Genomic DNA, 14,803 nt, shown 5'->3' with positions numbered 1-14,803 from the left:
GTATAAAACAGAGCTTTTTAACTATAGTTGTTGCTAATTTATTTCAAACCAAGTATTTTTAGTAAAAGTTACAGTCTAAACATGAAAGCACTTTCTGAGTACATACAATAATTTGAAAGGAGAATTAGAAATTGACTGTGTTTCACTTGGCCAAATTGATGAATATGCTGGAAGTGAGCATACAGTTTTAGATGGTGAAGTGTATGTTTGGTTTCTGAGGTTAGCCCTGAACTAGTATACAGTACTGTATTGTCACAATTGTGGCTGTCAAGGTTAGGAAGAGGTGGGATAGCACGGCTGATCTGGCAAGAACCCTTAATGGTAGTTACTGTAAGAGAAGGAAAAAACAAACCCTGTGCCTCTGCTGATGTGACTCTTTTTGCTTGGGAGAAGATGGAGACTGCCTTTGCTGTAGTGCTATAAAGCTCAGCTTTGCTGCTGTAGCTGCATCCACGTTAGAAGTACCTGAAGTGTTTTTGGTATGTCATATAAGTACTCCTGCAGTATTCTTGTCTGTCTGTAATTTGAGTTCAGCTTGTCTTTGCTGCGTAGACCCTGCTTGCTTATACAGGTCTTCCTTTAAGGTGTTACAGTCCTTTCCATGGCAGCTTTATAATCACAGTAGTCATGTCTCTTGGGTATGAATGGCAAGGGGAGTGAGGTGTAGGGAAGAAACTCCTAGGGAAGGAAAATAATTTAAATAACTGACTGGCACTTACCACAGTTCTAGAATTTAATGTTACTGTTGTGAGCTAGAAAACTGCCTTGTCTGTGGAAGAAGGTTCAGTTGAACAGCATCATCAGCGTGGAGCTTGCAGACTTGTTTTTCTGAAGCCCCTTGGTGAAATGGGATCAGAGGGATGTAACCAAAATACTTTTTTAAAAAAAAAGTAAAATTTCTCAAGTGTAATATAATGGCTGGAGCTCCCTAGATGTTTCTTTAGTTGGTTTTAAGTTAAAGACTTGATTTTTCTTTTTTAATTTGCTTTTAATGAGAAGTATTTATCTTCTGACTCAGAGGTGCTTTTATAATCTATTGTTACAGCTAATTATTCCCTCCCTTTTTTTTTTTTTTTTTTTTAAATATGAACTAAAAGTTGGTGATTGCTTTCAAAACCAGTAGAAGATATTTTCTCACCAGAAAGAGAAAGCTTTACATGACCATATTGGTAATTGCTACATATAATTCTGGTGGAATGTGATACCTACATGTATTGTAATCGGTAAATTTTACATCCTTTAAATGGATGGTGGTTCTAGTTATTTTTTTGTTCTCTCTAGCTGTCTTTGCTCAAAATAATGTGGAATTGTAGAGTAAGTAAAACAAATGCAATTTCTCTTCTTTCAAGGCCTAATTGTTTGAGTGCCAACAGGATCATGTGAAACACCTTTCTGTTGATAAAACAAAACCAAAAAAAATTAAAAAAAAAAACCCAAACCAAACAAAACCCAGTAACAATAATAATAATGAAAGAATATGCAAAGCAAGGGATACACAATGCAATCTCTCACCATGTGGTACTCCCAGTATCATAGTTCACCTTTTCTGAGCAAACTGTTCCTCCAAAGCAGCAATTGTGAAGTCCCAACTGCAGCTTATGCTGAACACCTCCCCTTCATTGCAGACAGCAGCTTGCATTCAAAACACAGTAGCACCAAACAATGCGGTCCAGAGAGAACCAAGAGCATCCCAGACCACCCTGCTCCCCAGAAGTGAGAGAGATTCACCAGCCCCCTTTTTAAAACTGAGCATGACTTTATATGGTATTGAATACCCCTTTGGCTAGTTTTGGGTCAGCTGTCCTGGCTGTGTGTCCCCCCAACTTCCTGTGGAAATTAACCCTATCTCGCTCAACCCAGAACATAGTAGCTTGTATTCTCTCTGCCTTGCTGAATACTGGTATGCATGGTGGCAGCACAAACTCTCTTCAGCAAATCAGCTTCTAGCTTACTTTTTTCAAGAGTAGCTGGTGAACTTTATTTATATTAGTTTTCTACATTTGGCTTTGATTTTTTGACTGGCCTAAAGCTCATAGAGCACCAATCCCTATTCAGTGATTTATGGAAAGTATAAATAAGTGCAGATAGTATTGTTGGAGCGATAAAGGACTCAGCATTCCGATTCAATGTGAATCACGCAAAGCCATTTATTACAGAAACAAGCCTCCTTATATACGCAACTATTCTCTAATCACGCGTCCACGCTCCAAGCATGGATTCGCTAAATGAGTATCATGGGCAGTCCACACGCTGGAGCCCCACCGATGCTGAGGCCCTGTTAATGAAGAAACGCCCCTCTTTCTCACAGCAGATTCTGTTCTCAACTTCTCGAAGTGGCCTTGAGATTCCTTTGGGCCTGACTAATTCAACAACATATCTCCATCTAACCAAACCCCTCCACAATTCCCCCTTTTTGTTCTTGAATTAGTCAGGCCCCTTAAACAGCATGCTGAATCATCTTTGAAATACACTGCAACATAGAACACATGATTAACAACATAATTACAATTACATATAATGTAATTAAGATCAAACAACTACCCACTTATTCCAAAACTTATAAGCTATATGTCAAACCTTAACTTTACTACGGCAATCTTATTAATGTACTGTTCTAGTTTGCCTAAAGCACTTATTAATAGATTCAGAATAATCAAACAAGTTAATACAACACAACCATAATCCTAATGTTAAAAGTAGAACATTTATAACTGTGTGATTTTGTAGATTTTGTAGGAATGTCTCATAATTTTACCTCATTTTTGCATTGACTATCTAAATGTAATATTGCCCTTTTGACTCTCCTGCTGTTTGTTCAAATTGCCATTCTCCACAGAAGGTACACCACCTGCTTGCTAATAGGCTTCTGGACCACCAGGTCTGTGAGCATCTATAACACCGAATTAGGATCCACGGTTTACATCTGAAACAGTCCTCACAACTTATCTCCCTCCTGTCCATCTGCATCCATTGAATCTTTGTTGTCTTTATTCAGCCATGGCTTGACCCATTTTGCGGGAATCCACTTCAGTCCTTGGCCTGTAATGACACAAACGTAACCTTTTCCCCAGGTTATCAATTGATGTGGCCTTCTCCATTGACCATTAACTAGTGATTTGACCATAACTCATGTAGGTTCTTTCTGATTTAGCATGGTTTTGGGTCATACTTGCAAAGTATTTCATCACAGACAATGCTTTTGACAATTGGTTTTGTGGTGTTTCCCCTACTTCCCCCCCTTTTTTTAAAACAAACAAACAAACAAAGTTCGGAATCAGATACGTGCATTGGATCTTGACTACGTACTCAAAATCACAAATCAAATTTAGAGGTTCCTCCTTAAAAAGCTCTAAGTAATGTAAAGCTGCGCCAAGTTCTGCTAATTGGGTTGAACCTTCAATAATTTTTACAGAATGATGCCAATCGTTATCTTCACACCAAACCACTACAGCTTTATGAGACTGCCCAGAACCATCAGCAAAAACTGTGCAAGTATGTAGGATCAGACCAGATACAAGTATGGCCTATGACCTGATGTTAAAGACTTGCAGGTTCTGCAGCAATTTACATTTATGCATGCCAAAAGCTGCACTGTTAAGAAAACCAGCTAGTGCAATTTACAAAGACATAGATTACAAATAAAAAAAAAAATCAGAATTAAATTTCACAACTGGTACATATATGACAAAAGGATCATAGCCTTTTAAGACTTAACTTCATTCCCTACATTTTTTTGATCAGAGTGACAATTGGTATATAACAGTCGGTATATCAATCTGCTAGCAATCTCATCATACTGTCCCATACTAGCCACAGGTTGTTTCTATGTTGTAGCTATAAACAGACAAATCTGCAAGTCCAATCGAATGCAGTCAGCCTGTAAGGTTTTCATAAATTTATTCCTCTAAGTTTCTAACTCCATTTTGACTGTCATATTTATTGGATATTGTTTTCCCTTACCGGATCGAAGTCCTGTTTCAGATCTATCAGTGTAGTATTTTGCTTTATCGAAACATTGGCTGTTAATACTAGTGGAAATACAGCATTTGAAATTTCCTTGGAGATTGCTCACTTGCACAAGCAGATCTGCACCATCCAAGCAGCTTCTTGTAGGACGTGCAACTAAACAGAATTCTCAGAAAGCGTTATTTGAGCTTACAATTTACTTAACAAATCCTGACCCAAGAAAGGTATAGGACTTTCTGGCAACTACAAGAATTCATGTATTAAAACGTTGTTCCAAATTTGGCATTCTATTGGTCTCAAAAAACGGCCTTTCTTTCGTTCTCTCCCATGACCTCAAAAACTAGCACGGTGAATTTACTAAGAAGTCTCTTACAACCAGTTACCACAGAATAAGTCTATTAAAAAAAAAATTTTGGTTTAATTTCCCAGCTTCATTAGAACTATGGACCCACTGGCAATGCCTTTAAATTTCAACCCTCAGACTCCTTGATGCAGTATTACAGTTCTCTAGCAGTAACATTGCTGGGGGGGGAAAAAAACCTCCCTCTTGCCCCCATCTGAGATGGCAGAATCTCCAGCCCAGCATGAAAACAAATCAGTTTGAACTCCACATCAAACCAACCTGGCTTTACTCCACACCCAAATCAGTACCAGTCTGACCCAGAGAAGCACTGAGCACTCTGACCTCCCCAGAGCTGACCAGCGTGAAAAGACTGACTTCAGCAAGGAGGTAAAATGATGAGCTCTTTCCCCAGATGTGCCAAAACCTAGGAAACAAGACAGAAGCAAAAAGAAACATCACCAACAACCCCTGATTCAAAGCTGAGAAGCAACACAGCGCCACAACAAGGATGGATGACAATACTCCAGGAAAAAGAAAAAAAAAAAAAAAGACAGAGCGCAGGGGAGTAAAGCCCCCCTTTCTCCACTTAGCAGCGGGCAAACAGGATTTTTCGTATTTTTTTTTCTTCTTTCTCTTCTTGCTGCAGTTCAGATATAGCCAAGGCCACGCAGCTGGTGGAATCGCTGGTACGAAGTGGGAGGCTCTGGCAAACTCCTCGGTTACAATGAGCTGAGTTTTATACACCATTCCAATTAGCTCAACAGTTGTTACATTCCTCAGCCCCATTTACCTTTCACAATTTACAGATGTCAAAATACAGTATATTAAACATCAATCCATTATTCCATTTTCCTAGATCCAAATCAGTTCACATTCCAGCAGAACTTTTAAATACAACTTCATACAATACCAAGTTCACATCCATCATAGCATTTAGGTGTTTGTTTCTTTTTTTTTTTATTTATTTATTTATTTATTTATATTTTTTTTTCAGTGCAAAGCAGAGTTTAACAATTTAAATTCTTTTCTGGTCTCAAAATTACTAGATGACAATATAAGCAATTACTCTAATGCATAAAGATGCATCTTAAGGGGGAGCAAGGTGGAATTTTAGCAGTGGAACCGGTTCCCATTTTGTAATTATCTCCCCAAACAAAATTCTTTTGGTACCAAGTACAAATATGCAAATTAAAATACTGAGCTCAGATATGAAAACCAAATACCAAGTTCAAATATGCAGATAGATCACAGTTACACTAATTTAAGACAATCTCTCAATTTTTGCATTGCACCTTTGAAATGCTTACTGCCCAGCCAGGCAGAGGTACTGCTGGGTCTCCCTGACAAAACAGGTCAGTGCGTGCTGGAGCCCAATCGGCACCTGCCCCCCCGCCGCCGCAGCAAGCTGGACCGGGCAAGGCTTTTATTAGTGTCTCATCTCGTGCGCTACAACTGTTATCCCAAAACCAGGATTCTTTACTTGGTGTGCATACAAAAGAGCCAAATCCAGCACATCGAGATGAGACACAGCCTATCACAGAGTTGCGCAAGTCTGGATACCAGAATAAAGCTAGCGTGCTAGAAAGAAAAATAACAGCTACTGCACACAAAATTTTGCCATCACATTCATGCAGTAAAGAACTAAATTACTCATGATCTTCTGTATTATCACAAAATGCACATTTTGAGTCAATGGATTCTCATGATTTAACAGACTGTGAACTTATTGTACCATATAACAAAGACCTACCAAAATTGCAACATGCTTAAACAGATACCCACAAAGAAAACAGGTTAATAAGGAAAGCATCTTGCAGATGTTAACAAGTTTTCTGACCTGTGTGTTACCAGTTAATTCTCTCTCAGCTTGTTGAAGTTCAAATCGCCCCGCCTGTAAAACTGTCTGAAAAGATTTAATGATTTCTTGTCCGAGTGCTTTCCTATGTTTTAAAACACCTCCCAATACCGATTTTTTAGGAACACAACTGAAAACAATCATTCCTGACCCCATCTTGCAAGTAAAAACCTTGAAAAGAGGGAGGGAGGGGGGGAAGCACAGGGCTGCTTGCAGCGTGAGTGGGAAAAGCGGGGAGAAGGTTTTACGGCGCACTTAAAAACAACTAGTAAAACAATTAACTCACATTCCTGACAAGCTGCTTGATTTTCAGAGAGGCAGTACACAGGAGCACATAATATGTACTGTAAAACTCGCAAATAACATGCTGATAGCAAACATTAGCATTCTCTACTGCTAATTTCAACACCAGTGCTTCCTTAACTTCTAAGTTTTCAACCTGCTTATTGATGGCCTCTTGAAGGTGGTCAATAAATTGCATGTAATTCTCATTGGGACCCCGATTAATAGTTGCAAATGATTTGGCTGCTTTGTTGGTTTCAGGCACCTCTCTCATAGCTTGATATTGCTGACTGTTGGATTCACTCGCTAATAGCTGATCTGATCTTTCACACAGTTCTTTTGCCCGGTCCTTATCCCGCGACTCCTTCTGCTCTCTCATGGAAGTTGGAGGGTTAAAAGGCGGTAAAAGCAGATACAAATTGGTAAAAGGGCTTGTTTACAACTTTAGCATGTCAGGTTTCACAGGTTCTTTGGGCAAGTTGTCTGTTTCCAATCCTTTGGACTTGCTGTTCTCATCAGGGTTGGGTAATAGTGTAGGAGGACACCCGCTCGGCATTTTTCCTCCCCCCGCCCCAGACTGCTGAGCTATCGGGGGTGCCGAAAGCACAGCAGGGGATGGAATAGGGAGGGTATCAAAGACACGAACCGGTAAACTTCACAGTGACTTTCAGGATTCTTATCAGGCTGCAACGCTACAAAAACTCCAGCAGCAGCAGACCGTTCAGCCTTAAAATCTTTTATAAGCTTCCATGTAGTTACTAATGATTTAACTTCTTTATCATCTCCATTGCTGACCTTGTTAGTAACAGAATCAACTTTACAAGATGTTTCCTTCCATGTTCCCTTATGGAACAAGTCAGGATGGGCCTTCGCTAGCTCTCCCCTGGATATCGCTGGATCTGTTACAGTTGGATTAACATTAAGATAGCAACCAACCTTGGGGGTATTAACCCAACGACTGGGATCCTGGAAAAGACCTGTTGGCTATTTTTCTAAACAGCTAGATCCAGTAAGTGCTGGGTGGCTGGCGTGCTTACAGGTGGTAGCTGCTATGGTAATACTGATCCAGGAGGTCCGAAAATTAACTCTGGGAAAAAGGATAGAAGTGTTTGTATCCCATATGGTGACAACAATATTGAAACAAAAGGGGGGGCATTGGCTTTCCCCAAGGAGAATGATGAAATACCAGGTAATTCTGACAGAACAAGATGATGTTGTTCTAGAAACTAATGAATCCTGCTGAGTTTTTGGGTGCAGGTACTGAAGAAGGAGACCCGGAACATGATTGCGTGGAAGTCATCGAATACACCCACGCAAGTCGCCCTTATTTGAAAGACACTCCGCTGGCAGAAACTGACTGGGAACTCTTTACTGATGGCAGTAGCTTTGTGGAGAACGGGATGCGGTATGCAGGATATGCGATTACTACTGCCAAGACAGTAATTGAGGCTAAACCCTTACCGCCGAACACCTCAGCACAAAAAGTGGAATTAATCGTCTTAACCAGGGCATTGGAACTCAGCGAAAACAAGAAAGTTAACATATGGACTGACTCAAAATATGCTTCATGTGCATGGAGCCCTTTGGAAAGAGCAGGGACTGCTCTCTTCACAAGGAACAAACATTAAGTACCAGGAGGAAATACTGAACCTGATTAATGCCATTCAAAAATCATCGCAAGTTGCTGTAATGCCCTGTAAAGCTCATCAAAGTGGAATATCGAAAATTATTGAGGGAAATCGGCTTACTGTCAAACAGCTCGGTCAATAGCACGGCAAGTGAGGACAATGGTGGGTCTTGTCTCCCCGAAGGTAAGAGCAATTGATTTATTACTTTCAGAACCACCTAAATATTCTACAGAAGACGAAAAATTGGCAAGTCTAGTAAGAGCCAGTAAGAATAATTCTGGGTGGTATGTAACCACCAATGGACAAGTTGTGGTACCAACCACTATTATGAGAGGAATACTTCAGACGGAACACCAGAAGTGTCACTCGGGTGCAGAAGCATGGGTAACTTATTTAAGAAAACAACTTATCTCGGTCCAGATGTTAACAATGGCAAAGTCTATCACAGCTAAGTGTGAAATTTGCTTGAAAAATAATCCTTTAGTAAAAAGAAAAATAGAAATGGGGAAAATAAAGACAGGCATACAACCTGGGGATTATTGGCAAATAGACGATGCGGAACTCCCCAGAACCCGAGGATTCAGGTATATACTAGTTGGGGTAGATACCTTTTCAGGATGGCCGGAAGCTTTCCCTTGTTGCACCAACCAGGTGAAAGAAACTGTAAAATGGTTACTAAAGGAAATAATCCCTAGATTTGGGGTACCACTGGGGATATCCTCCGATAGGGGACCACACTTTGTTGCACAATTGGTAAAAGAAATCAGCAGATGTTTGGGAATTAAGTGGGAGTTACATACCCCATGGAGACCCAAGTCTAGTGGACAAGTGCTAAGAATAATCGCATTTTCAGTGTCCTGAGTAGGAATTATGTTAATCCTATATTTGACAGCCCTCCAGCTAGCCCTCCAGCTTATGAACTGTCACATTTACCAAATCACCAATCAAATCAATAATTGAAGAAGTTGATTGAAGTGAAAATGCATTGTCTAAAGAAAAGCATTTTCAAAGGGGGGAGATGTTTTTAACTGAGTCAACTTTACAAGATGTTTCCTTCCATGTTCCCTTATGGAACAGGTCAGGATGGGCCTTTGCTAGCTCTACACTGGATATCGCTGGATCTGTTACAGTTGGATCAACATTAAGATAGCAACCAACCTTGTAACCGTAGAATTCTTGTATTCAGTAACCAAACTCTATTCTTAAAGTTGACATAGATTTATGATATATTCTTATAAGGCAGGTAACTGTAACCGAGCCTTATTCTTAAGGTGGACATAGATTTACGATATATTCTTTTAAAGTTGGTACCTTAGAAAATAACTGGTAAACATAGCATCTTTTAGATAGGAAGTTTGTGTTAGAATAGGGTGGAATATGCTAACGGTTGTCAGGGGTTGTAATGAATATGTATGTGACTAACTTGTATAATAAGGTGTAGTCTGAATCAGCTGTTCGAAACCAGCTTTGGGTGCGAACCCCTGGTTTCCCAGCGCTGAAATAAAGCACCACATATAACTACGTCCGTGGTTATGTGTCCTGATTGCTAACAACCTTATTCCATATTTTCTGCCCTATATCATCCCAAAGTTCAATTTTAAAAACCTTCTCAGCTTCTGTCGGGTAACCATTAGTTCTACACTAAACCAACAGTCTACGTATGTTACTTTCTTCCTATTTAAGTCCTCTCATAGAGAGAATATGCAGGAGGAGTTTAACTATGGCTTGTTCCTCAGAGGATATGTTTTGCCCCATAACTTCACTCTTCCCTCTTCCTGCTCTCAGCCGCTCACCTTTTCCGGTGATTTCTTCAACAAATTTGTCTGCGGAACGTCCGTACGCCTCTGCCCGGTTCTCAGCTGATCCACCTCCGGCTGGGCTGCTTCAGGCTTTTCCGCGATCATAGTGAGACGCCGTTCAGAGTATTACGTCAGGGTCACCATTTGTTGGAGCGATAAAGGACTCAGCATTCTGATTCAATGTGAATCACGCAAAGCCATTTATTACAGAAACAAGCCTCCTTATATACGCAACTATTCTCTAATCACGCGTCCACGCTCCAAGCATGGATTCGCTAAATTAGTATCACGGGCAGTCCACATGCTGGAGCCCCACTGATGATAGGTCTGACGACTCATGCCATGCTGAGGCCCTGTTAATGGAGAAACGCCCCTCTTTCTCACAGCAGATTCTGTTCTCAGCTTCTCGAAGTGGCCTTGAGATTCCTTTGGGCCTGACTAATTCAACAACATATCTCCATCTAACGAAACCCCTCCACAATATTCCCCCATTTTTGTTTCAATGGCATTTGTTTCAGTGTGGGATGAGCCCATTCAACAATACCCTGTCCAGTGGGAGAATGTGGAATACCTGTGACATGCAAAACACCCCATTGATATAAAAAAGTATTGCGAGGATCTGGCAGTGTAGCCAGGACCAAGGGAGCGTAAATTTGGAACAAGGTCTTGACATTCTGGGCAAGAGCGAACTATGTCTTTCACTTGTTCGAGTGCCAGATACAGCATATTTTTTAAAGCAGCAGCATTTTGATGAAAAAAAGTGTGTGGAGCCCTGGCAGACTGGAAGTGGACTGTAGCTACAGTATAAGAGCTGACAACTGCATTTTCTTCTGTTATGGGACCTGGTAAAGTTTTATGAGAGTGTATATGAGTAACAAACAGTGGCTGTCTGTGAAGCTGTAATACAGTTTGCAATGATACAAACATTTCAAAGAGCTACTGTTGTGAGATTTCTTTAAGAAAGATAGAGGGGATGTGATGTAGGACCTTAACTACGTACTCAGAATCACAAATCAAATGTAGAGGTTCCTCCTTAAAAAGCTCTAAGTCATGTAAAGCTGCATCAAGTTCTACTAATTGGGTTAAGCCATCAATAATTTTAACAGAATTACGCCAGTCGTTATCTTCACACCAGACCACTACAGCTTTATGAGATTTCCCTGATCCATCAGCAAAAACTGTGTGAGCATGTGGGATTGGACCAAATACAAGTATGGTCTGTGGCCTGATGTCAAAGACATGCAGATTCTGCAGCAATTTACATATAGGCATGCCAAAAGCTGTGCTGTTAAGAAAATCAGCTAGTACAATTTACAAGGACATATATTGCAAATAAAAAAACTCAAAATCGGATTTCACGAATAGTATATATATGACAGAAGGATCATGGCCTATTAAGACCTGAATCCACTCTCTGCGTTTTTTGATCAGAGTAACAATCAATTCTAGAGACAGAGCAATAGTTTTACAGAAATAATTGGGCAAAAAAATCCATTCCGAATATATCAGTCTGTCTGCTTTCTCATCATATTGTCCTACAACAGCCACAGGTTGGTTTTGTGTTTTAGCTATAAACAGACAAATCTGCAAGTGTAATCGAATGCAGCCAGCCTAGAAGGTTGTCATAAACTTGTTCATCAAAGTCTCTAACCCCATTTTGGCTTTCATATTTATTGGATATTGTTTTTCCTTGCCGGATTGAAGTCCTGTTTCAGTTCGATCAGTGTAGTGTTGGCGTTAGCAGATAATTCAGGTGCCCATACTAGTGGAAATGCAGCATCCAAAATTTCCTTGGAGATTTCTCACTTGCAGCAAGCAGATCTGCACTTTCTAAGCACCTTCTTGTGGGACATGCAACTAAACAGAATTCTCAGAAGACATTATTTGAGCTTACAATTTACTTAAGAAATCTTGACCAGAGACATAGGGCTTTCTGGAAAATACAAGAATTCATGTGTTAAAATTTTGTTCCAAATTTGGCATTCCATTGGTTTCAAAAAACGGCCTTCCTTCCTTCCTTCCTTCCTTCCTTCCTTCCTTCCTTCCTTCCTTTATGACCTCAAGAACTTGCACAGTGAATTTACAAAGAAGTCTCTTACAAATAGTTACTACAGAATAAGTCTATTAAAAGATTTTTGGTTTAATTTCCCAGATTCATGTCCTGGTTTTGTTAAAAACAAGACCAGTTTCTCCTTTAGTGAATTTTCCTTTCAGCTAAGTTCTTCTAAGTAACTGCACTTTTCACAGAATGTTAGAATGTTAGGGATTGGAAGGGACCTCAAAAGATCATCTAGTCCAATCCCCCTGCCGGGGCAGGAACACTTAGATGAGGCTACACAGGAAGGTGTCCAGGCGGGTTTTGAATGTCTCCAGAGTAGGAGACTCCACAACTGGTTCCCATTTTGTAATTATTCTTTTGGTACTGTAGGAAACAATTCTTTTGCAAATATAATAGACCCAGGCAGGATCTCTTGGCAAAGCATATTTTAATAACGATTTTGCAAGACCGGGTGTTCTACGTAAAGGTAGGCACACCGAATAGGGCAAAAAGCCCCTGCTTATATTTCCCCTAAATCCCGGCCGCAATTTCCCTCCCCTGTTCCCCATTGACTGGGTACTTCAGGGTTTACAGACTATCCCTACGCACACAATACCCTTCCCCTTATCAATCTGTTTAAGATATGGATTCCTGGTACTTTGGCTACACTTCCCCCTAAATTAACTTGTCAATACAGATATCGGTATGTATACAGGTGTCAGTACATATTCCGGGAAGAGACTGTGTATTACATTAAGGATTCATAGTCCGATGTCTCTCGGTCCTTCCCCCCTGCTAGGGTCAGGTGCCAGGTCCTCAGTTATGTAAAAACAACAGTTCTTCGTTAAATGTTCCTTACAGTACCAAATATAAATATGCAAACTGTGGGGGACTACGGTGGGTCCGTGGATTCCCTGACGGAGGGCATGGGAACAGAAATTAGCCTTGAAGATATGAAGGCCTACCCATGAGAAAGATGGGAGTAAAGGAGTATCCGGAGATATTAAGGATGTACCCGTGAGAGAGAAGGGAGTAGAAGAGTAACACTGATGATAGCAAAATTAGCCAATGAGATGTTACTGCTGTAACTTGTAACCAATAGTGAAGAGACACATGAATTGGCAAAACTGTATAAAAATGCACTTGTGGCAATAAATGGCATCTACTACTTTCATCCTGGAAGAACTTGGTCCATGTCGTTTGTCCGTCTCAACCACGACATATGGTGACCCCGACGTGATCCTGCCTGAAGAGGATCTCGCATGAAGAGGAGACAGCGTGAAGCTGTGACAGCCAAAGAAGAGCTGTGGAGACGGAGCCTGGTACAGCTGATAGAGCAGCCGAGGAGAGCTACCGAAGATCCGGATCGTTGAAAAGACACCACACTAAGAGTTGATGAGCTACCGGGAACGGGGGGCGGTGGAACTTATCTAAAGAAGAGGGTATTATATTATCTACATGAAAGTTGCTTCTGAAGAAGCAGGGTATTAGCCCTCTGGAACTGACTTTACGAAGGAAGGACTGTGTTACTATGGGGCAAAGCACTAGTGAAAGATGCAAAGAAACAACTGAACTGTTAACAACATGTCACTTTTTGCTAGAGACTTTGAGAGGATTAAAAGAGCAACGGGAACATGCAGAGACAGCGGGGAGGGATGGTCTTCCTGGCTCTCCTGGGCCAGATTCGGAGGAAAAAGCGAGATTAAGTACTACTCCGACCCCCCCTGTTACTAAAGGTTCGTCAACACCACCCAAGTCCATATTATCTGATACGGATAAGGATCCGCGACACTTTCTTGGAAAGTTAAAAGGAATAGAGGAGGAGCGTATATATGTGTGGCCTCAAGATCAGATAAAAGCTATGAAAGACTCACATGAAAAAACAGTGTTGGGTTATATATGATCTCGGGAGGGGCCCCCGGAGCTCCCGTCAGAGCAGTGCGTTCAACCGATTGCTCTGCTGTCATCAATCACGGCTCAAACGTCTGCTCCACCATCATCAATCGCGGTTCCGCCGTCTGCGTCACCGCCATTAATCACAGTTCAACCTTCTGCCCCGCCGCTATCAGTCACAAAAGGAAAAAGTGGCCTTTTTTTTTTTCCTATCCCACCTTGCCTGGAGATTTAGGTGGGGAGGATCCTCCCGTGGTGAGCCAGACTGAGCCAAATAACGTAATTCCTATAAATTTAGGTCCCCCCAGCCTGCCCCCGCCCCCCTCCCACACTGCTGCAGAGCAAATTCCTGAGAGTGGGGGTAGAGTTTCAGAGTGTAAACCGAACTTACCAAAAAGCTGGGATTTACCCCCCAACTCTTGGAAGAGACACTAATTGACATACCACAATTACAGGCACGATAAATTCCTGAAATCCTGAGACAGTCAACAGACCTCGCATATCAAGCTATGATAAAGGTGCCTGAAACTGACAAAGCAGCCAAATCATTTGCAACTATTAATCAGGGTCCCAATGAGAATTACATGCAATTTATTGACCATCTTCAAGAGACCATCAATAAGCAGGTTGAAAACCTAGAAGCTAAGGAAGCACTGGTGTTGAAATTCGCAGCAGAGAATGCTAATGTTCGCTATCAACATGTTATCCACAAGTTTTACAGTACATATTATGTGTTTCTGTGTATTGACTCTCTGAAAATCAAGCAGCTTGTCAGGACTGTGAGTTAATTGTTTCACTGGTTGTTGTTAGAATTGTTTCTTTGTGGTATAAGTGCACCGTAAAACCTTCTCCCCACTTTTCCCACTTGCACTGCAAGCAGCCCTGTGCTTTCCCCCCTCCCTCCCTCCCTCTTCTCGTAGTTTCTACTTACGAGATGGGGTCAGGAATGATTGTTTTCAGTTGTGTTCATAAGAAATCGGTATTGGGAGGCGTTTTAGA

General features: G+C 41.1%; 1 protein-coding gene across 2 annotated transcripts in view; it reads left to right on the top strand.

Annotated features, from left to right (window-relative positions):
* The window catches only part of LOC136114685 (uncharacterized), a 69,932-nt gene extending 55,366 nt beyond the window's left edge, over window positions 1-14,566 (top strand). For both annotated transcript variants that reach the window (XR_010653130.2, XM_065860118.2), the window contains one exon: window positions 7,704-14,566. Coding sequence is in view for 1 of the 2 variants with exons in the window: in XM_065860118.2 (XP_065716190.1) it covers window positions 7,704-8,074 (371 nt within the window). In the remaining variant the exon portion in view is untranslated. The remainder of the gene's footprint in view (window positions 1-7,703) is intronic.
* Window positions 14,567-14,803: the final 237 nt, after the last annotated feature.

This window comes from Patagioenas fasciata, chromosome W (genome assembly GCF_037038585.1).
Source record: "Patagioenas fasciata isolate bPatFas1 chromosome W, bPatFas1.hap1, whole genome shotgun sequence".
In the NCBI taxonomy this organism is placed as follows: domain Eukaryota; kingdom Metazoa; phylum Chordata; class Aves; order Columbiformes; family Columbidae; genus Patagioenas; species Patagioenas fasciata.
This window is presented reverse-complemented; position numbering and strand designations above follow the sequence as displayed.